General features: G+C 35.0%; 1 protein-coding gene across 2 annotated transcripts in view; it reads left to right on the forward strand.

The window, feature by feature from the left end:
- COPS2 (COP9 signalosome subunit 2) overlaps positions 1–4655 on the forward strand; it is a 29963-nt gene extending 25308 nt beyond the window's left edge. For both annotated transcript variants that reach the window (XM_045900118.3, XM_045900119.3), the window contains exons 11-13: positions 531–613; positions 1352–1410; positions 2043–4655. In XM_045900118.3, the coding sequence (XP_045756074.1) occupies positions 531–613; positions 1352–1410; positions 2043–2187 (287 nt within the window). In that variant the 3' untranslated portion in view covers positions 2188–4655. The remainder of the gene's footprint in view (positions 1–530; positions 614–1351; positions 1411–2042) is intronic.
- Positions 4656–23199: the final 18544 nt, after the last annotated feature.

The raw sequence follows: 23199 nt of genomic DNA on the forward strand, positions 1-23199 counted from the left end.
AATTGCAAGATCATTGTATAAAATATAATACTCTAGATTTTGAGAGAGCATAAAATAAGGGACTTGACTGGCATGAATCAGAGCTTCTTGAAAGATGTTAGCTATAGAGGAGATGATGAGCAGTGTGGAGTATTATTGAGAAGGCAAGAGGGTATTTTAGGTAGCATCACAACATATAAGCAAAATCAGGGAGGTGGGAACAAGAAAAAATTGTGATTAGCAGCCTCTAGTCTTACTGTGCGTCAGTTGGACCCAAATATTTTTAGATCCAGATACCTTATGTCTGGGGCACCTGGCTAGCTCAGTCAGTAGAGCATGTTACTCTTGATCTTGGGGTGATGAGTTTGAGCCCCATGTTGGGCATAGAGCTTACTTAAAAACAAACCAAAAAAACCAAACACGTTATGTCCTTGCCAGGTAGAAAGATTGTGAGAAAATAATTGATATGGTTAATTAATGTGATTTAGAAGTACATAATGTTTCATGCAGATATACAAACTGTTAAATTTATTTTCATTCTTATCTTTCAGAGCTTTTGCGAAACATCAGAACACAAGTGCTCATAAAATTAATTAAGCCTTACACAAGAATACATATTCCTTTTATTTCTAAGGTACTTATATTCATGGATCTTAATATTTATAATTTGTAGTTATAAATGCAGTGTATTTAAAAATTATTTTTGGTAACATTTTTATAATACATTTTCAAAATATAGCATAACTTAGGGCTTTCCTTTTAATGTAAATTATTCTGTGTTTTCTTGGCATAAATTGAGTTAACAGTAAAGAGAAATAAGGAATCATTACATTTCTTTTTAAAGATTCCTTCAGCCTCAAAGAACATTATAGGAGACAGAGTAGTGGCTAAAATATATAATTGATGTAGTTTTTAACCCAACCACAATAAAACTGTGGTAGGAATATACTTTAAAGGGGCACCTGGGTGGCTCAGTCGTTAAGTGTGTCTGCCTTCGGCTCAGGTCATGATCCTAGGGTCCTGGGATCGAGCCACGCATCGGGCTCCCTGCTCAGCGGGAAACCTGCTTCTCCCTCTCCCACTCACCCTGCTTGTGTTCCTGCTCTCACTCTCTCTCTCTCTCTCTCAAATAAATAAATAAAATCTTAAAAAAAAAAAAAAAAGAATATACTTTAAAAACTACAAAGTTAAATTTGGTCAGACCTGTGTTCTCAGAAATATTTTGAAGTGATAATGAAGTTTGTCTTAAATTTTCTTTTCACTAAATTTCCTTTAAGTGGTGGGAATGAATTTAAAATCAGAATAATTATTCATTATCATAAAGTCTTTAAAGAAGTTAATTACTAGAATTATAATGAGTCTTTTGTCTTAGGAGTTAAACATAGATGTAGCTGATGTGGAGAGCTTGCTGGTGCAGTGCATATTGGATAAGTAAGTACTTGGCCGTTTCTTATCACAAAATGTTTAGGACCATAACATTTGAATAATGGGAACAAAGGTAGCAGTGGAATTCTTGATTTTTCACAAAAAGCACCCTCTGGCTATAATTTTCTATTAAAAGAGATACATATATATATGCATGGTGGCTTTTTGTGAATGAGTGAGCATATTAAGCCCTTGATTTCTGAAAAAGTTGTAAATGGTCAGAAAGATTTCTAATTCTGTATGTGACCCATCCAGCTAGGGAATTATTTAATGAATAGTATTTTTTTTGTTTTTAAAAGTATAAGGCATGATATGTAATAGTTTTGAAATTACATTTTTCTTAAAAGCTGTATGGTATTTAAAGCTTCACAAGCTTATTTGCTCTTGATTAATCAGGTAAGTCTGTGCCTGTTGATTCTTTTAGTGAAACTGATAAAAGGTAGCTGAAATCAGTTTATGTGTAGAGTTTTAATAAGGCAGTGAATGAAATAAGTAATCCTGAATTCGGTCGCTTAGTGGAGGCAGCAGTTTCTTCTTTTGCATTTATTGATATTATAAATATTTTATGAAACATTAGTCTAAAAGTTACACTCAGTGAAAATGGTTTGTAGACATGTCTTTTATTTATTTATTTCTAGCACTATTCATGGCCGAATTGATCAAGTCAACCAACTCCTTGAATTGGATCATCAGAAGAGGGGTGGTGCCCGATATACTGCACTAGATAAATGGACCAACCAATTAAATTCTCTCAACCAGGCTGTAGTCAGTAAACTGGCTTAACAGAGAACAAGCTTTCACAGACGTACTTAATGCAACAGTGCAGAGATGTAATCCTTAAAAGAACTGGGAATGGCAAAACTACTGTCGGTTGATGTGTCCTGAAAATTATTGGAGTTATGGCAGAAGTGCTTTTTTTGATCAACTGGTTTGTGTTTTGCTGCTGCATTTATCCCAAGAAAAACAGCTTTAATCTCCAGAAGAAAACCAAAATGCCATGGGATTTATGCTGTATTGACATCTTGCCCTAAACATACAACATCATAGTAATTTGTCATGGGCAACATGACCAGAGAGAAGATTTTTGTCATGATTTTAAATACACTGACATGTTACCGTTGGTTAAATTTAAACATGTTTTACCTGCAGAAATTCTCTCACAAATAACCTGCAATAACTTGAAATGCATACCCTTTTGAACACTTCCTTTTCTCATGTATAAATTAAAATGTTTGCTGCATTTTGCAAAATGTCAATTCTCCAAAAATGTGTCCGTATATTTCTGTACCTGCAGTGTAGTAAAGGTTTAGATGAAACCCCATAATTATAGTGGCATACTGTCACTTAGGTTTCAAGCAGCAAAATAAACAGTGCAGCTCAGAAATTGTAGTTTGGTTCTTGATGTGTTTTTATTACATTTGGGGTTTTCGTTTTGTTTTTTAGTACCTTAGAAATTTCAAATTATTTTATCTTCGGTTAATGATTTTAAAAAGCATGGGAGCAAATAAGTTGGTTATTTGCTTTCAAGTTTTTTAAAGTAGTCTTTATTGATAAAGTAAGGAGAACTAGTTTCTAACAAAACAATTGCATAGTACGTACTTTAAAGTGATGCTTTAAAGGAATAAAATTCTTTTTTTTTTCCTAAGAATGATATTCCTTTTTAAAAATACTAACTCTCAGAATGTTCACTTTAAACAAATATGCCAGAACATAGACAGCTAAATGAATGTTACCCTGTATAGTGATCATGCTGGAAAATTATTTCCTAATTCCAGCAATCTACCATTGCTCAAAACCTCTTGGGTTTTGCTCTTTTAGAATTGCATCCAAAGCTAATTTAAGTCATACACATTATTAACTTTATGACACACATTGTTTCAGAAAGTATTATCAAGCTTGATTTTTTTTATGGTTACCATCACTTGGCACCAAATGACTTTGGACAGTTTCCAAAAATTAATCTATCTTTGAGGTAACAGTAGAAAGTATGCAGCTGGCTTTGAAGGTGATCCCAAAAGAGTTTGAAAGGTATTTTGAGCAGTGGTAGCATAGTTAGGATAATGAACTGTGGCCTTCCAAGGTGACCACCTTAAAGGAGACACAGCTCATTTGAATGTATTGAGTTTTGGATGTATTTGTTTCATTTAAAAAAAAAAAATCACATTATTTTATAGTGTCAAAAGGAAGAACTAAGATTAAGATAATTTCTTTGGTTTTTCTATTGCTTGTTATTATGTAAAAAGAAGTGAGTGGCAGTTCAGAAGGGAGACTGTTGTAACTGAAGAATGACAACCAAGAATTTTTGATCATTAAATCAGATTTTATAAACAGTGGAAGGAGCATGGACTTAAAACAAGGCATGCTTATTCGGTTTTGTCAAAATTTTACAAAAATATGTGATATATATTTATACTAAAACTATATAATCCTTAGATTTAGGAAAGCAATCAGTTAATGTCTTTAGCAGATTAAAGCAGTATTAAATACAGGTGCAACTTGGAAATTGTAGAAAACTGAAAGAAAACGGAAGACAAAATGTCTCTGGTAGGGAATAAAAAAGTTTAAGATATTATAAAATTATGTGTATTTTCTTCTCTTTTACATAAATCATTTGTGAAAAATGTGCTAAATTTTTTTTACAGGAGTGATAATAATTAGGACTTATTTTTCAGTATAAATTGGAGACCCTTTGTTACCCAAATAAAAATGACAAGTTTCTGTGCCTGTATTCAAATATGTATGCATGTGATAACTGTGGGAAAAGGCCCTGCTTAACTCTGAGTTGATGGAATTAGAATTTAAAGGATTTGAATGATGTGATTTAACCTTTACATTCCAACCTTCACAATGTCCAGTTCACCTGTGATATCTTTGCTCCATGGCAATAGTGCATCTTCCAGTTTCTAGAGGGAAAGCATGCACTTACTATTCTTTAGGAAACGGGGCTAAGCAGATAACAATATCCAAAGTTATACCATAATCTTTAATTTAATGTAATTGTATGTATCATATAGGCTTTGTTTAATATTCCCTAAATATAAGTTCTTTTTTTAAAGTTATTTGCCACATTTGTTTTAGGACACAAGTTTTTGATACATCTTAACAGTCTGGTTAACTTAAAGCTATTTTTATTTTTTCCCATTAAACATGTTCTGTGTTCCTGTGCATCTTACAGAGTTGAAATCCTTTTTTGAGATGGCTTATCAAAATATAACTAAATTTAAGGGAGGTAGAAAGATATTTGGCAAATTCTTAGCATTTTGAATTACTGATTAAATCTTTCCTTCTGTGAAAACGATAGTACCAAATAGTGTACATCATATTGTGATGTGTTTATCTCCTTTTTCTTTTACCCCAAACCTGGAAAGACTCACTCCACAGCAAACTCAGCTGCTATTTGAGGGCAATAGATAAATGTCTGCTACAAGAGTTGGATTTCCGCTACTCATTCTAGCTCTTAACGTTTTTGTTTTGTTTGTTTTTTAAGTAATGTGTGGGGCTAGAAATCATGACCCTTGAGATCAAGATTTGCATGCTCTACCAATTGAACCAGCCAGGCACCCCTAACATAACTTTATTTTTTTTTTTAAGATGCGATGAGTATATATGTACTAAGAATTGTTTTCATTACATGAGTCCCTTTAACTAAAGATTGATAATGTGTCCTTCAAGACTATGGAGGATCTGATTTCACATTGGGGTATAGTTTTAGTAAAGCTTGTTTTAAATGGGCTACACTGTGGGGGGCATAGTACTTTTTTATTACTTTATAATGGTTTGTCACACTAAAAAAACAGCTTTTCTTGATATTTAAAGTATGATGGTAAAAAACTTTTTTAATTTTCTCTTTTAATCAGTAGTCTTTATAATTCTTCAGTAAATACAGGTAAGTAAACTCCTTTTGAGGTGGGGATGGGGGTGAGGATATCTAATCAGTACATGAAGCACATTATGTTGGTAAGAACAATGGTCAGTTTAGTCCACAGGATAAAAATATATTTGCCTAGTAGAGTCCCTCTTACTTTTTTTTTTTAAAGATTTCATTTATTTGAGAGAGAATGAGATAGAGAGCATGAGAGAGAGCATGGGGGGGGGTGGTCAGAGGGAGAAGCAGACTCCCTGCTGAGCAGGGAGCCCGATGCGGGACTCCATCCCAGGACTCCAGGATCATGACCTGAGCCGAAGGCAGTCGCTCAACCAACTGACCCACCCAGGCGCCCCCCCCTTACCTTTTTTAAGGGACTCAGAGATAACCACTTTTATTTATTTACCAAGATACCTTTTTAAAAATAACCTGTTTTTAAAATATTTTAATGATTTATATTTAAATAAGTCTGAAAAGTTTTCATTTGATTCAGGTCTTTAATTGAAACTTGTGCTTAAATAACTAGTAAAGCTAGGAGTTTCATTCTTTATATGGGATTTATAAAATACCCTTTTGAAAAACTGAGATACTTTAGCAAAACACAGAAGGAATTGAATTTTAGCTGTTTTGTTTCAAAGAGTTAGTGAATATTATCCAAGTACTTAGATTAAGACACTGGGTGTCAGGTCTCAGAACTTGAAGCTCAAGGACTTCGGTCTTCATTTGTGTGACCAAAATCAAAACTTTTATTTTTTTGGAGGTTTTACTTGTGTTTGCATTAGGTTCCTCTGCACACATATAACAAGAGCATCTTATATTTTGATACAAGTAGGAATCATAAGAACTTCTTAATGTAGACATCAGAGATTCTTAACTTTTTGAATGCAAGTATATCAGGTTCTATTAATTCAAGATTATTAGATTTTACTGTATCTTCTAGCTAGCATGTGCCCTTAATAGAATGGATTAACCAATGATTTAAAAATTGTGTTTACTTCTCTCTTAATCATTCAGTGAGATTTGAAAAGGTTTCACTTTGGGAATTCCAAGGTAAGGTAGAATAGTAATGGCATTTGGAGAATTTAAGTTTTATGAAGCTAAGCACCACAAAACTGTCAGTGGTTCTAAATCATTGATTCTGAATATTTCTCAAAAAGCTAAAATTCAGTATCAATTTGCTTTTGAATCTTGAGAAGATTTATTTAATTTAGGTCATGTCCCAAAAGAAACAAATGTATGGTTCTCTAAATTTTTGCTTCTTTTAGAGTCATGTTATTTTAAACCTGGAATAATTAAAAATTCTGTCAAATCACATGGCCTCAAAGGTAGATGCCAGCTGTACCATAAAACCCTGTGATAGGCAAGAAAAGAATAATTTCTTAGATACTTTCTACTGGAGACAACTTTATTTCCTCTTGGCCAGGTTTTTAAATTTAAACCTTGGTCATGATTTCCACATTAATGGCTGGCCAGTATTAGTGTGTGCGTGTGTGTGTACATTTACACATGTGAGTGTATATATAAGTGGGAATACAAAATCTCCCAATCCACCACGATGTTTTTTTTTTTCCAGTTTCCATTACTTTATCACTTACTTCTGACCCAAACATATTCCATGAAAAGAATTGCCACTGTACCAATAACTTCTTTGTCATGAATGTTTCTCATGGAAGTCAGTGTCCAAGGTTACAAAATAATCTAGAAGAATTAGGTAGTTGGGTTTTTTTAAATTTCTGAAAAAGGGCATTTTAAAATCAATTGATAAGGGTTTTATTGGACATTAACATGAATTTAGAGATTACAAAAGTAATCTGGACGTTTTAATCATCCCATTAAGGTTGTCAAAAGTTCTTACATGCTTACATGATATGGAAAATGCAAAATCGTTTGGTTTTGCCACATTACATAGTTGGTTGCATTACAAGTCTTCTCTGTTCTTTTTTTTAAGATTCTATTTGAGAGAAAGCGAGCATGAGCGGGGGTGGGAGGAGAGGGGGAGAAGCCGGCTTCCCGCTGAGCAGAGAGCTCCATCCCAGGACCCTGGGATCATAACCTGAGCCAAAGGCAGACACGTAACTGACTGAGCTATCCAGGTGCCCGTGTTTTAACTAGTTCTTAACTAGCATTATAAATGACAAATTCCTTGAGCTCATACTAACTAGGTGATAGAAAGCATGTTACTAGAAGTGTGGCAGAGGATGTCTACCTGTAATTAGAAGTCCCACAAGTTAACACTGAGAATCGACTATTATGTGCAGGATGGGTCACAAGATGCTTTAAGACTTAGGTACTCGAGGATTTTTGACTGGAAATACACATTCTTTATTGGTAATAAAAGTTACATATTCTACCTCTTAAATATTTGCTGTGTAAATACTAGTCTCAGCACAAGACACAGTGGCTTCAAACTATATATATCTGAGTAAATAATGTATACTTCTCTGAAATCGCTTTTAAGTATTTTAAGAATATTTCTCCAAAAATAGCACTGAAAATCTTGCTCACTTTGTTTGAAATTCAGGGTTTAAATATTTTCCACTTTTAAGATTACCTTCTTGTTCTTTTTTTTTTTTTTAACATTTTATTTATTTATTTGAGAGAGAGAGAAAGTGAGAGAGAGCACAAGTAGGGTGAGGGGCAGAGGGAGAAACAGACTCCCCGCCAAGCAAAGAGCCCGATGTGGGGCTCGATCCCAGGACCCTGGGATCATGACCTGAGCTGAAGGCAGACGCTTAACTGACTGAGCCACCCAGGCGCCCCCCTTCTTGTTCTTTGAAGCAGTCATGGAGGAGCTGACCTCTCCCGAACCCTGTTTAATGATCTATCCTGGAACAATTCATGTTGCAAACAAATGTCTCAGGAATTACTCCTTCAGTATAAAATTAAACATTTCTAAGCAGGAAATTAAGCCAAGGAAGGAAGTGGAGGAAAAATGTACTCTCCCAAATCCTTGTTATGGTGCTTTAAAATGAACCCTTTAGGGCTGCAACATCTAAGAAAACACTTGTGAGGGGCGCTTGGGTGGCTCAGTTGTTAAGCCTCTGCCTTCAGCTCAGATCGTGATCCCAGGGTCCTGGGATCGAGCCCCGCGTTGGGCTCCCTGCTCAGCGGGAATCCTGCTTCTCCCTCTCCCACTCCCCTTGCTTGTGTTCCCTCTCTCACTGAGTCTCTCTCTGTCAAATAAATAAATAAAATCTTTAAAAAAAAAAAAAAACTTGTGAATTTATTATGTATCCAAAAAATAATGGTCTCAGGTGTAATCTTCAACCTAGGGGAATGGGCCAACCCTAATCTCAAAATATGGTAAGGAAATCAGACAGCTTCTGAAAGTCAAAAGAACTTCCAGGCTAAGGCTTGTGGCCAAGGTTCCAATGTAAATTTATAAACCAATCTCCTTTGGCCTTCTAACTTGTGGGAGTCGAGGAAAGGAATTAGGCAGATGAAGTACTTCTCTTTGGGCTACATTTCCAACAGCAGTGGTAGTTGCTATGTTGATAGAATTAGCCCAGGAAGGAACTACCTAAGCAATATATACATCAAATATCCTGAGTTGTATTTTTGTTTACTTAATAGTTTTATGGTCCAGGGTGCCTGGGTGGCTCAGTTGGTAAGAGTCTGACTCTTGATCTCAGCTCAAGTCTTGATCTCAGGGTCGTGAGTTCAAACCCCCACCCAGAGTGGAGCTTACTTTAAAAAAAAAAGTTTTATGGTCCCAACTCAATTTTTAGAGTAATGAATGGAGGCTTATTGTTTTCTTTCTAGAAACCTATTTTTTTAAAAGATTTTATTTATTTGAGAGAGAGAGAGAGCATGAGCAGGGGGAGGAGCAGAGGGAGAGCAGACTCCCTGCTGAACGGGGAGCCTGATGCTGGGTTCGATCCTGACACTCCGGATCATGACCTGAGCTGAAGGTAGACACTTAACTGACTGAGCCACCCAGACGTGCCCTTAGAAACCTATTTTAAGTTTTTTTGTATAATTGATCCACTGTAGGTTACTGGCCTTCAACCAAAGAAGGGTTACCTATCTTGGACCTGCAAAAGTGACTTCTGAACAAACAGATTACAGACTGATGTACTTTATTGGATAGGGTAGGATTGATATTTAAAACCTGGTCTTTCCCCCTTCTCATTATTGTTGTCTTCACCAAGAGGCAGTTAGGAAATAAATCTGAAAGTGCTAGAATACTAAAAGACTTTCCCTAACCCCTTTATCTTTATTTAACAGGTATTTATTATATGCCTGCTAATTCCTAGGGACTATGTGCTATGTCCTAAAATTGAAGAATACCATAAGGCACAAATTATCCCTGTGCTAAAAGAGCTTAGTACCGGGCGCCTGGGTGGCTCAGTTGGTTGGGCGACTGCCTTCGGCTCAGGTCGTGATCCTGGAGTCCCGGGATCGAGTCCCACATCGGGCTCCCTGCTCGGCAGGGAGCCTGCTTCTCCCTCTGACCTTCCCCCCTCTCATGCTCTCTCTGTCTCATTCTCTCTCTCAAATAAATAAATAAAATCTTTAAAAAAAAAAAAATCCTTAAAAAAAAAAAAAGAGCTTAGTACCATGGGGAGAAGTAGATAAACAAGATAATTTTTGATAGAGAAAAATTCCGTCAAACAATAAATGAAGGTGGGAGAGGCACCTCTGAGTATGTGAAAGTTGACTTCACACATGAATGAGGAAAAGGAGCTGAAGAAAGAGTAGTCCAGTCAGACATTAAGTCCATATGAAGTGGAATGGGTATATCAAATTCAGGCAAGGTAGAGTATGCTGTTCAGATGGGAAAGGTGGTCAGGGACTAGATTGTGGGTAGCCTTATATTTTTCAATAATGGGTTGAGATTTTATTCTTAAGACAATTGGAAACCATTGGAAATTTAAATTCTGATAAAGTATTTTAAAAGATGATTCTGGCTATTGTGTGGAGAAATTATTATATGAGATAATAGTGTGACCAGGCAGAAGTAAGAACCCATTGCAGAAGTCTATGATAGGTAATAGAGGCTTTTAGATTGGATTTGGAAAAAATCTTTAAAAAAAAAATAATAAAGGGGTACCTGGGTGGCTCAGTTGGTTAAGCGACTGCCTTCGGCTCAGGTCATGTTCCCAGGGTCCTGGGATCGAGTCCCACATCGGGCTCCCGGCTCAGCGGGAAGCCTGCTTCTCCCTCTCCCATTCCCCCTGCTTGTGTTCCTGCTCTCGCTGTCTCTGTCTCTGTCAAATAAATAAATAAAATCTTAAAAAAAAAAAAAAATAATAATAATAATAATAATAATAATAAAAATAAAATAGAGTGTTAGTGTTAATTAAAAAAAAAAGAAGTACACAGAATTAGGATAGGCCAACAAGACTTGCTTATGAATTGGAATTGAGAGTTATAAAGGAAAGAGAACAAGGTTCCTAGTTTCTTACTGAGCAACTCGTAGATAGGTGTATTTTTAAATAAAATGGGAAAACTAGGAAAGCCTAAGTTTGGCAGAAGAGGCAGACAAAAGACAAAAGACACCAGAGTGGACTAGAAACTTGGAAATAAATAGTAGTATCACAGAAGCTAGGTTATTTTAAAACTGATCAACTGTGAATGTTGCTGAGAGGTTAAATAAGATAAGGGGTGAGACGGCCCTAGGATTTAGCAAGATAGTCTTTGGAGAGGCTAATGTGTGATGGCTATGTTCCAGCTCTTCTGGAGGAACTGTGAGGAACTTCTTTAAACAATCACTGTCCTTTATTTCTTATAAATTGAAGGTTTAAAAAAAGTCTATTTTTTACATCTTCTGAATGTTAAGCAGGAGAACTTAGGAAATTTTGAAAAGAAAAAGCAGACTTCTTACAAAATGTCTCTTCCTTATAACACTTTTCCCCTTTCCAACACTATATAAGCATTTAATTTAAATTTTCTCTTTGACACCTATTAACTATGAAATTGTCTCAAATTATGTCCCTACAAAAGCTGTCAAACCTTTCTAGTGTTTATGAAGAATGTATTGGTAATATATGTAAAAAAAAAAAAAAAAAAGCCCTGTCAGCTTATCAATTTTCATTATATCTTGGGAGAGCAGTATAGCTGGATGTTAATGTCACCAAAATCATGAATTCTTGAAATGTTTGGATTTGTCTCCAAGGAACTTGTTCAAATATAAACAACACTGTGACAATTAAGGGTTGGTATTTGAGTAATCTCAAACCATCAGTGGAACAATATACCTTATCCAGAAATTATTTTATCTGAAAGTTCACATTTGCTTATATACTTGAATGCTCATAAAGCAAGTAGAATAACCAAATTTACAGATTATCATATCTCAGAATTATGGTAGTCATTTTCCACAATTAAAAACCTGGCTGGCTCAGTTGGTAGAGCATGCAACTCTTGATCTCAGGGTCATGAGTTCAAGCCCCACACTGGGCATGAAGCCAATTTTTTAAAAAAATTTTTTTAAATAAATAAAAACCAGGAAACAATTGGCAAGTAGGATTCTACTTCTGAGGATAAAATACCTGAACTCTAGGACAGAGGTTGCCATCTTAAAGATGTCTTTTGCAGCTTCCTAGCAGAGAGGAGTATGATAAAGTTGAAAGATCTGAGGAACAGGGGATCTGCATTCTTCAGTTGACCTTGAATTGAGACCTTCTCCCTTAACCTCTCTGAACTCCCAATTTATTTAGTTCAATGAGTCTTTTTAACCTCGGGTATTCAGAATTGAGAAAATCATAATCCTTGGCATATGGTACACTGTCATGTCTTTTCGGTCTATTTTCCATGTATTTAGATATGCATATATCTTAAAAATAATTTGCATGTCTATTTTTAATTTCCATAAATGATATAAATTTCATTCTCTTTTATCTATGTTTTCAAATCTATTTCATTACTTCTGTTTTGTCTCTTCTATCTCAAATGTCACAATTTACCTACTCACTTCGCCAGTGATAGACATCTGTATTCCTTCCAAATCCTTACTACATAGATAATTCTATGATGGATATTTTATACCTATCTCATTATGGACTTGTGCAAAAATTACTCTAGGGTGTATTTCTGGAAATACTGGGTCTTCGGGCTTAATACTTAATTTTGCCAGGTACTGCTGGATTATTCATCAAAATGGCTGCACCACTTATGTTCTAACCAGTAGTACATGAGAGTTCTGGTTTTCTTCTCTCCTTGACAGCCCTTGATAATATCTAACTTTCTAGAATGACATTTTAAAAATCTCTTGATTTTAACTTACATTTTTAAAATTATTAATAAGCTTGAACATCTCTTCATACACTTATTAGCCACTCAGGGTTTCCTTTCTAAGGACTATTTACTCTTCACAATCTGTTATTGGCTTCCTATTTTTTAATGATTTTGGACATCACTGTATATTCTAGATATTAACTCCTTATCTGTTTTATTTTAGACTTGCAAATATATTCTGAAGCTCTGTCTCTGGTTTCCTTCATTGAATAGAAATCTTTCATTCTGATGTTACATTTATTCATTCCCCAACCCCCCTTCAATCCTAATTTTTTGGATCTTAAGTCCTTTCTTACGCTAGTATCACAAAAATTCTCTTTTATAGTTTTATAGTTTCCTCCTTTATATTTAGTTCTCTTTATGGAGCTTATTTTGGTGCATAGTTTGAGATAGGAATCAAGCTTTATTTTTTCTGTGTAATGAGCTAATTTTCCCAGTACCATCTACTAAATCATTATTCTATATTAATTTGTGATGCCACCTTTTTCAGCTACCAAATTTTTACATACACAAGGGTATATTTCTGGATTCTCCAATCTGCTAACTGTTCTATTTGTTTCTTCAACGGTGTCACCTTGTGTTTTTATCACTGAATTGAGTAATGTCTTAATTACAGGAGAATCCCCAACCAATTTGCTGCTCACTTTGAAATTAGTCTTTGTAGACCTTCGTTTTTCTATATCAATTTTGGAATACCTTCGTTGAGTCCCTTAAAGCCCTGTAGAGTTTTAATTGGAATTGCCTGGATTTGGAGACTAATTTAAGTCTCTTTTTATGTCATTTAAGAATGTCTTCAGTTTCCCTATAAAGATCTTGAGCATTCTTTGCTATATCAACTTCTGAATCTTTATAGTTTAATGCTATTTTATTTACTAAAATATTTTCTAGTTGGTTATTGTTGGGGTAGAAGAATGATATTAATACTTGCATACTGATTTTTTTTTAATCTTCCAGCCTTACTTATTCTATCAATGGTTGGTCTGCTGATTCACCTGTGTTTTTATGTAGATAATTATATTATCAAGAAGATAATCATATTTTTGTGCATTTCCTTCTATCCCTATACCTCTTATTTCTGTCTTATCTTACTGCATTGCTCAGGCTCTCCAAAAATATATGGAACAAACGGGATGACAGCTAACCTTCTCATCTCAAAGAAAAAGCATCTTGAGTTTCTCCATTAGGTATGAGGTTTAGGTTCAGTTTTGGGGAGTCAGCTTTCATTAACTAAAGTTTCCTTCTATTTCTAGTCTCCTAAGAGGCATGTGTATTTTTTTTTAAATCATAAATAGGTTTTGAGCTTTATTAAATGTTTCTGTACTAGTAAGATGTACCTAAATCCAGGATTTTTCTCTTTTAGTCCATTCACGGAGTGACTTACACTCATAGGTTTTCTAAAATTAACTCATCCCTACGTTCTGGGATAGATGCCAACTGTAAATTGTATATTCTTTTTCAGTACAGTGTTGGATTTTCTAGCCAATATTTTTTTTAAGATTTTATTTATTTATTTGACAGAGAGAAACACAGTGAGAGAGGGAACACAAGCAAGGGGAGTGGGAGAGGGAGAAGCAGGCTTCCCGCTAAGCAGGGAGCCCCATGTGGGGCTTGATCCCAGGACCCTGGGATCATGACCTGACCTGAAGGCAGACACTTAACGACTGAGCCACCCAGGTGCCCCTAGCCAACATTTTATTTAGAGGTTTTCCATCTATGTTCTGAAGTGAAATTAGCCTATAATTTTCTCTTCTTAGGATATCTTTAATCAGTTTAGTTATCAAGGTTATTTTATATCATAAAATGAATAGGCACATTTCAACAATATGTATAATAGGATAATCTATTCCTTGGAAGAACTCACTTGCAATGCTGTTTGGACCGAGACTTTTAAGAAATAGTAAGATTTCTAAGTTACTTTTTCAATCTCTTTAATGATTATTCATCTTTTCAAATATGCTGATTCATCTAATCAAATGTTCTGCTTTATCTTATGCTATTTTAGCATTTCTTTTGTTTTCAGAAATACATCTATTTTGTCTACATCTTCACATTTATTAGGATATACAGTGATCTTTGAACAACATGAGTTTGAACTGCATGGGCCCACCTATGTGCAGATTTTTTGTTTATAAATCCAGTACAGTATTGTAAATACATCTTCTCTTCCTTATGCTTTTCTTAATAACATTCTCTTCTTTAGCTTACTCTATTGCAAGAATACAGTTTATAATATATATAACATACATGATATGTGTTAATTGATTGTTTATGTTATCAAAAAGGCTTCCAGTCAAGAGTAGAGTATTAGTAGTTAAGTTTTTAGAGAGTCAAAAGATATATGCAGATTTTTGACTGTGGTGGGTCAGGCTTGGCACCCCCAACTCCCATATGGTTCAAGGGTCAACTGTAGCTTGTAATTTTCTTTCTTTTTTTTTTTAATTTTTTTTTTAAGATTTTATTTATTTATTTATTTGAGAGAGAGAGAATGAGAGACAGAGAGCATGAGAAGGAGGAAAGTCAGAGGGAGAAGCAGACCCCCTGCTGAGCAGGGAGCCCGATGCGGGACTCGATCCCAGGACTCCAGGATCATGACCTGAGCCGAAGGCAGTCGCTTAACCAACTGAGCCACCCAGGCGCCCTGTAATTTTCTTTTTTAAATATCCATTATATTTAGCTTATTTTCTCCTTTTTATTCTAATATGTGTTTCTTTTGTCTATCTTATTAGCCTTTTCAAAGTACCAGCTTTTGGTTCATCTTTATTATTGTTTTTATTGTTCTCTCTTTGATGTCTGCCCCAGTATGTATTATTTCCTTTATTTTCATTTCTTTAAATATCTATTATGACTCTCTTTTATAGCTTCTTGAGTTGAATCATTTTTAAACTTTGTTAAAATTTGCTCAAAACTGTTAACATATAAAGTTTTAGTTGCAAAAAAAAAAAAAGTTTTAGTTGCTATTCATTTCCTTTTTTAAGCCAAGAAATTTTAAGCCACACCCCATTCATCAGTGCAGGCTTTGTTTTTAGTTCCCAAACATGGAATATTTCCAACTACCATTTTAATACATTCTATTTAGAGAATATAATCTGGTGATATTGTTTTTCTGAACATACTGAAATTTACTTTGTAGCTTGGTAAAGACACCTTTTGTGATTTTTCCATTTATGCTTTAAAATAATGTATATTCTGGGGGCACCTGGGTGTCTCAGTTGAGCATCCGACTTGATCTCGGCTTAGGTCTTGATCTCACAATAGTGGGTTTGAGCCCCAACTTGGGCTCCATGCTGGGCATGGGTGGAGCCTACTTTAAAAAAATAAATAACGTATATTCTGTAACATTCTTCTCAAACTATTTGGTCAAGTGTGTTGTTATTTGTTTGATGTATCCATTTCACAGAGGAATTTATTAAAATCTTCAGTGATAACTTGATTATTTCTTCCTCTAATTCTGTCACTTGTTGCTTTATATATTTTAATGCATAACTGTTAGCTGTATATATGTTCGTATAGTGATATCTTGTTGCTTTCACCAGTAAATATTTTTCTCTTTATCATTTATGATCTTTTTCTTTATGGTCTGTTTTGTTTTGTATTACAATCACTCCTTTAGCTTTTGCTGTTGTTGCTTATATTTGCCTGGTATATTTTTCTCTCTTTCATCTTCAACCTTTTCATATTCTTTTTTTTTTTCCTTTGGACAGATGTTCTTGTAGACAACATATTAACATATTACTGGATTTTAATATCTTAAAATTGAATTGAGGGTCTCTTTTTGATGTTTATTTAAAAAATTTTTAAATTAGAGTTATTTTAGATTTGTTTCTGTCATCTATTTTTTTGTATTTTTTTCTTCAGTAGTTTTATTTTGAAATGATTTTAGATTTATAGAAGAGTTGCAAATATAGTATGGAGAATTCCTATGTACTCTTCACCCAGTTTCTTCTAATATTAACTTCTTATATTATCATGGTACATTTATGAATTTTAAAAACTTATCTCAGTATCTATTTCTTTTATGTCTTTTCATCAACAAAATAAAGTACCTTCACATTTTTCCCCACCTCCCTCTGGCTTATCCCCTTCTGCCCAACCATCATGTTGGAATCCTTTAGAATTTTAGTTTCAGAATACATTTGAACACATTGATCATTGCTTAGACAACAACAACAACAAAAAGTCTTCATTCATTTCTTGCTGAGTACATTCAGAGAGGATCTTGTGTGATAATTATTCCAAGTCCCTGATATGCCTGTGGATATCTTGACTCATTTTTATATATAAATGATAATTTAGCTAAAACAAGGTTCAATTTTTTTTCCCCCTCAAAGCTTTAAACACATTATCCTGTTGTCTTTTTGCATCTAGTATTGCCAATAGAGAAATTTGATATGGTCTGACTTTTATTACTTCACAAGTAATCTGGTTATACCTTCTCGAAGTTTCTTTAATGTTATTTTCTTTCATTTCAATATGTTTAGGTGAGAGGTTTTTGTCTGTTGTGTTTTTATTATCCATTCTGTTTAGTATTCTTTCAATATAAAGATTATATCTGTATTTAATTCTAGAAAATTATCTTTACTTCTTGAAAGATCTCTTCCCTAGCATTACTCCTTTCTTTCATCCCTAGAAACCTATTAAATGTGTGTTGACATTTAAACTCTGTCTTTCATGTATTTAACTTTTTTTTTTTAAGACTCATTATTTATTTGAGAGAGATCACACGCGTGTGCATGCAAGCAGAAGGAAAGGGCAGGGGAGAGAGAGAATCTCAAGTAGACACTGCACTGAGTGCAGAGTCCAGTCTCACAACCCAGAGATCATGACCTGAGCCAAAACCAAGACTCAGACACTCAAACTATTGAGCCAGGCACCCTCATGCATTTAACTTATTTTCCATTCTTTCCAACTTTTTCTCCTTCCTGATCTATCTGCCTTTATGACCTATATTCAGTTCACTAATTTGTTCTTCAGGTATATTTATTCTATTATGTAACCCATTCACTAAATGCTTTGGACTTATTACTTCTCCTTAGTGTATTGTTTTCCTTTTATCTCTTTGGAAGTTATATACACTTTTAACATTTTTTTAGTGGTTATTCTAGATTCTTGATTTATCAAATTTTAATGTCTCTATACATTGCAAAGAACTTTGTTGTCTTTTATATAGTCACTATTTTTATTTTCCTGCATATTTACTAATAGGCTTGCTCTTTATTCCTTCTTGCATTTCTGACTTTCCATCTGGGATCATTTTTCCTTCAGTCTGCACAGCACTCATTGGTATTTTCTTACTAAAGAAGTAGGTCTAATACTAACTAGAACTGCTGATGATGAATTCTCTTGGTTTTTGTTTATCTGAAAATGTCTTTATTTCATCTTCATTTTTGAAGGATATTTTCACTGGGTATAGAAATCTAAGTTTGCTGTTATTTTCTTATTTTCCTTTCATTGCATTGATCATACTTCATTGTTTTGTGCTTTTTGTTATTTCTTCTCTTCCCAGTTTTATCAGATAAAATTGACATGTAACATTACATTAATTTAAGGTACACAACATAATTATTTGATACATGTATATATTGCAAAATGATTACCACAATAACTTTAGTTAACATCTGTCACCTTGCTTAGTTACAATTTTTTTTTTGTGATGAGAATTTTAAGATCCACTCTCTTAGCAACTTTCAAATATACAATACAGTATTATTAAGTATAGTCACTATGTACGTTAATCCCCAGAATTTAATCATCATATAACTGGAAATTTGTATCTTTTGACCGCCTTCATCTATGTTTAGTGTTTCTACAGAAGAGCCAACTGTCAATTTAATTGTTTTGCCTTTGAAGATTATCAGTCATTTTTCCTTTGGCTGCTTTTATACTGTTCTCTTTGTCTTTGATTTTCTACAGTTTCACTATGATGTTTCTAGATGTAGACTTCTAAAAAAATTATTGCAATTAGCTTTTTTCAGGTCTCTTGTATCTGTGCATTGACATCTTTCACCAGTTTTAGCAGAATATTAGCCATTGTCTTTTCAAGTATTTCTTGTACCCTGTTTTCCCTCTCCTTTCTTTCTGAGACTCAAAAAACCCCACAAAAAACAAAACAAAAAAACTATGTTAGACCTTCTCATCTATATCTCTTACCCTAATTTTAATTTGCTCCCCACCCCCTTTTTTTTTTTTGCCTTCCTACACTTTATTTTGGATATTCTTTTGCCCATTCTCCAAGGTTTTTATTCTCTCTTCAACTGTATATAATCTATTATTAAAACTAATGTAGTGAGTTGAACAGTATCATCCTAAAACTCAGGTACACATAGACTGCAGAATGTGACCTATTTGGAAGCAGAATGTAATTAATTAAAGATCTCAACATGAAAATATCCTGGATTTAGAATGGGCCCTAAACCTAATAACTGGGGTCTTTATAAAAGAATGGGGAAGGACATCTGGACACAGACACACAAATAAGAAGGCAATATGAAGAAAGAGGCAGACATTGGAATTATGCTGCCACATGCCAAAGAATGCCAAGAGCCACCAAAGGCTAGGAGAAAGACAAGGAAGAATTTTCCCCTAAAGCCTATAGAAAAAGTGTGGCCTTGCTAATACTTTGATTTTGGACTTCTGGCTCCAGAACTATGAGAGAATAAATGTCTGTTGTAAGCTGCCAACTTTATGATAATTTGTTATAGCTGTTCTAGGAAAATAATACACCCATCCATTAAGTTATTCTCTAAGAAGAACTTGGAAGAAATATAGGACTAGGTTCCTGTGAGCCGATTAATTAACCGATCAATACATTATCTTGTTTTATGCGTATTTTGTTTAAAGACACCTCATTTAATTCATATTAGTTCATTAGCGTTGAACTCATGGCCAATAGCACTAATTCATGCCTGAACAATCCTTACCTAACATACATATTTCCTTGCAAGGCACATTACAGCCTTCTTGCACTTAGGAACACAAGAGAGTACTTCAGCACTGTGCTTCGGGATCATTTTAAATAGGGAAGTCACCAACCAAAAGCACCAAAAGACAAAAAACACGGGACTAAATACATCTCAAAAAGGACACGTTGTCAGGATGAGAGTTAAAACAAGAATGCAGATATCACTTTGTTTAAGCTCAGTTGGAAATGTGCATCTCATGACTCAAATTTTTCACCTCTCTATGCATGTGCGTGTCTATGAATGACCGTGAAAGCTACGGATAAATTTTAGCAAGCAGGTGAATTCACAAATATGGATGGACTCTGCAAACAATGAGAATCAACTTTAGAACTAAATCCATGTATTCTTTAACCTTCCATTAGGGAACTCAAGGTAAGGAGGGATTTCATATCACTTCAAACGTGAAGCTACAGTACTATACAGGGTTTGAATATTAGTCATTGCAGATAACGGTCTAACATTCTCATCAAATTGACTAAACTTTCTGTGGTTCCTCATAGCCAACTGGTACCAGCTGCCTAAAGCTCCCACTGTAATGTGTCTTCCACGTTATGCTGTCTAGACCCAAGTAAAAGGACATCTCTCGTTCTTCCTCTGTTTGTTTTTCTCCCTTCCCTGGTAGGTTACTCCCTTACCTCTCCCCTCCCCCCTTTTTTATGCAGGGTCACCAGCTCTTCCTAGCATTCTGACTCTTCAGTGGCACAGACTTGGGGCCTGCCATCCCCACCACCATTCTTGCTTGTCTGCTTATAATATGGGGAAAAAAGAAAAAAGCTGAGAAGAAAACCTGGCTTAAACTAAAGTGGAACACCTAATATCAGAATAGTCAAAAATGGAAACTAATCCAAACAGTTCAATCACTTTACTGTGAGTCTTCTACCTGTTTTTTTCTCCAGGTACTTATTGATAATGGATACTTTGTACTTGTGCTACGAGCAAAATCCGGCCAGTTTCCTCTGTGTTGTTGACTCTGAATTAATATATTTAAGGGTTTGGTATTTATAGTGCCACTATTCTGGGAAATCAGGCATAGAGGAATAGATTGTAAGATGGTTCTGTAAAATACAGAGAGGGTCAGATGAGACTTACAGGTTCACAATGACAGAAAGAAGAGAGATTTTTTTGCTATTTTCTTTTGAATCTCTTTTACAGGAAGTCTTGTCCTCATTCATCCCAAACCATCCTTATAGGAGAGGGTTTAACAGACTCTGTCCTGTGAAGTGAAAGCAGGGTGTTCATGTTGGCCATGTGGTCTCTTTCTGTTAATCTGAACAAAGCAAGGCTTTTTCCTCATAAACTCTTCTCACACTACCCATATATAGGCTCACTATCCATAGAGCAGTTAAAAATGATCACTGTGTGGGTAGAGGAGCTACAAGTTTCTGCTTCATTTTATTTTGTATACTTAAGACATTTGCAGAGAAGATCATTGCTATCTGCTTACCTGAGAAGCATTCTACCAAAAACTGGCATTTTGTCCTGTCTTAGCTAAGACTCCTGCTTTTTGGAAGGTTTTTCCCTAAGCTTTAAGAAAGCTTATTCTTACCCGAATTTGGACTTTGTTTGCCATTCAGTTTGGGGACTTTTAGGAGGGAGCTTGTGACTTCATTCTCTGGTTTACCCCCCATATACTCTCCCATATCAATTTCTTACCAAGAAATGTAAATTTTTCATTAGTTCAATGTCCATCTTTATATAAAAATGCAGACAAATTAGGTTATAGAAGTCATTTGGCTTTTCTGTCATAATAGTTAAGAGATTGGGTGTGGGTGCAGGATAAAAAGCAAAATACCCAGGCGATGTAGGGACAGGGAATCCATTCCCCTTATGATACAGCTACAGCCCTTAGAATCATTATTCTGACTCAATGAAGGAAAAATATTGAGCAAGGCAACCAGGATATATCCAGATGGACAACCAGGTTGAGACAACCAGATGGTGATCCCTATCACCAAGAAGTATGGCTGGAATCTGTGTCAGAAGAGCTTCTTCTGGACTGAACTACGTTGGGTTGCCTCATTTTACTGAAAAAGCTGCAGCTCAGCCTTCCACGTTTAAAAGGTAATCATGGGAGTGCTTGGAGGTAATTCCTAATGGGAACTCCTCGTTCTCAACATGAATTAGGCTATAAGCAATTGCCGTAATAGCATGGTTACGTGTACACATGCACACATGTACATTTATTTATCTTCATGCTTGTCTTTTATTTTGAAAGACAAATAATTTCAGATGACAATATTTTATCCCTTCTCCCTAAATTATACCTAGAGCATTGAAGCCTACTCTTAGTCTGGCAGTGTAAAGTTTTTTCAGTATGCATTTTCATATGGCTCAGGAAATTATTCAGCAAATACTATATGTTCATTTAAAAATTAAACTCAGGAGTACATAGGGGTATGTGATGAAAAGCAAGAAGATCCTGACCTTAGATATAATTGCTATCAACAGATTATGTTCTGTCCTTCCAGAAATTATCTGTGCATATAAAGGCATATATTATTTACATAAGTGGGGTCCCAATAATGTTCCACTTGCTTTGTTCCTAATATGTAATTTTAAGCTGATATATAAAAGGCACAGCAAGACAGTGTCCACCACGCTACAGTATGACATTTCACAGCATTATGTTATTTTCTTTTGTTCTTGACCGTGACATAAAGTGCCTGTAGAGTGACCTTTTGTTTTGGTATGTATGGCAGGAACACAGGAGTTTTACAATAAACAATATCTCACAATAACGACTCATTATTTGGAGGAAAAAAAATCGAGCAAATAAATATCTTGGGAAAATGTCATCATGCATCTGGTGGTCAGCAAACTTGGAGTGGGATTCCTGTCTAGTTCTACTGCATTCCATATTCAGTTTCACAAAGAACAGGATTGTGAGAAAACTCATTCTACCAGTGGGATGTTTGATGAAAATTTTTTTGACAGAGATACTCCCACCATTCTAAAGACCTATAAGCTGGTTAGAGTTTTTTTTTTTTAAAAAGCTCCACAGAAAGCTTAACGTTTATTATTTTTAGCACTGTGAAGGTTTTCTCTTTTGGATATTAAGGGAAAACTTCCACCACTTAATTATTTTAATGCCTACTGTGTGCCACACTATGCTGAATGCTATGTATACATTATTACATTTAATCTTCACAGCAACCTATGAACCTCCAGGTTCCTTTCACTTGGCGAAACATAGGCACATGAAGGCTAAATAATGTGTTCAAAGTCACACCGCCTAGTGGGGAAGCTGAAATTTAGACCTAGGTCAGTCTGACTCCAGAGGCCAGAAGCTAACCTTTATACTACCTGACTTCTACTCCTCTGCAACACCTGTCACTTCTCTTTCCACACATTGCCCTTGAACTATTGGTACACCCCAGTCAGCATATCCGCAGTATTAGCTTAAACAGCATATTGCCTATTTTACTTTTTATTTATTTCCTTTGAGTCTCCCTTCTGGAAAGTCCTATCCACATTCAACCCAGGCCACTCTAATAGAACGGGGTCAGCAGACATTGTCCATCAAAGTAAAGGCCAGGAGTTCCCCTTGGCCGGATGACCTCTTCATGTAAACCTGAACAAAGATGATAACCTCTACTTTGTATGCCACATATGCCCGTTTATGCACCACTGGTTTTTAGTATGATATATATCCATGGAGTAGTGGAAAATGTATGTAACTTGGTACCCACAATAGGATGAAGAGAAATTCATCGCACATAGTCATGGATCCTC

The sequence above is a fragment of the Mirounga angustirostris genome, unplaced genomic scaffold (genome assembly GCF_029215605.1).
Source record: "Mirounga angustirostris isolate CCGP_5_RB_7025 unplaced genomic scaffold, mMirAng1.0.hap1 SCAF_9, whole genome shotgun sequence".
In the NCBI taxonomy this organism is placed as follows: domain Eukaryota; kingdom Metazoa; phylum Chordata; class Mammalia; order Carnivora; family Phocidae; genus Mirounga; species Mirounga angustirostris.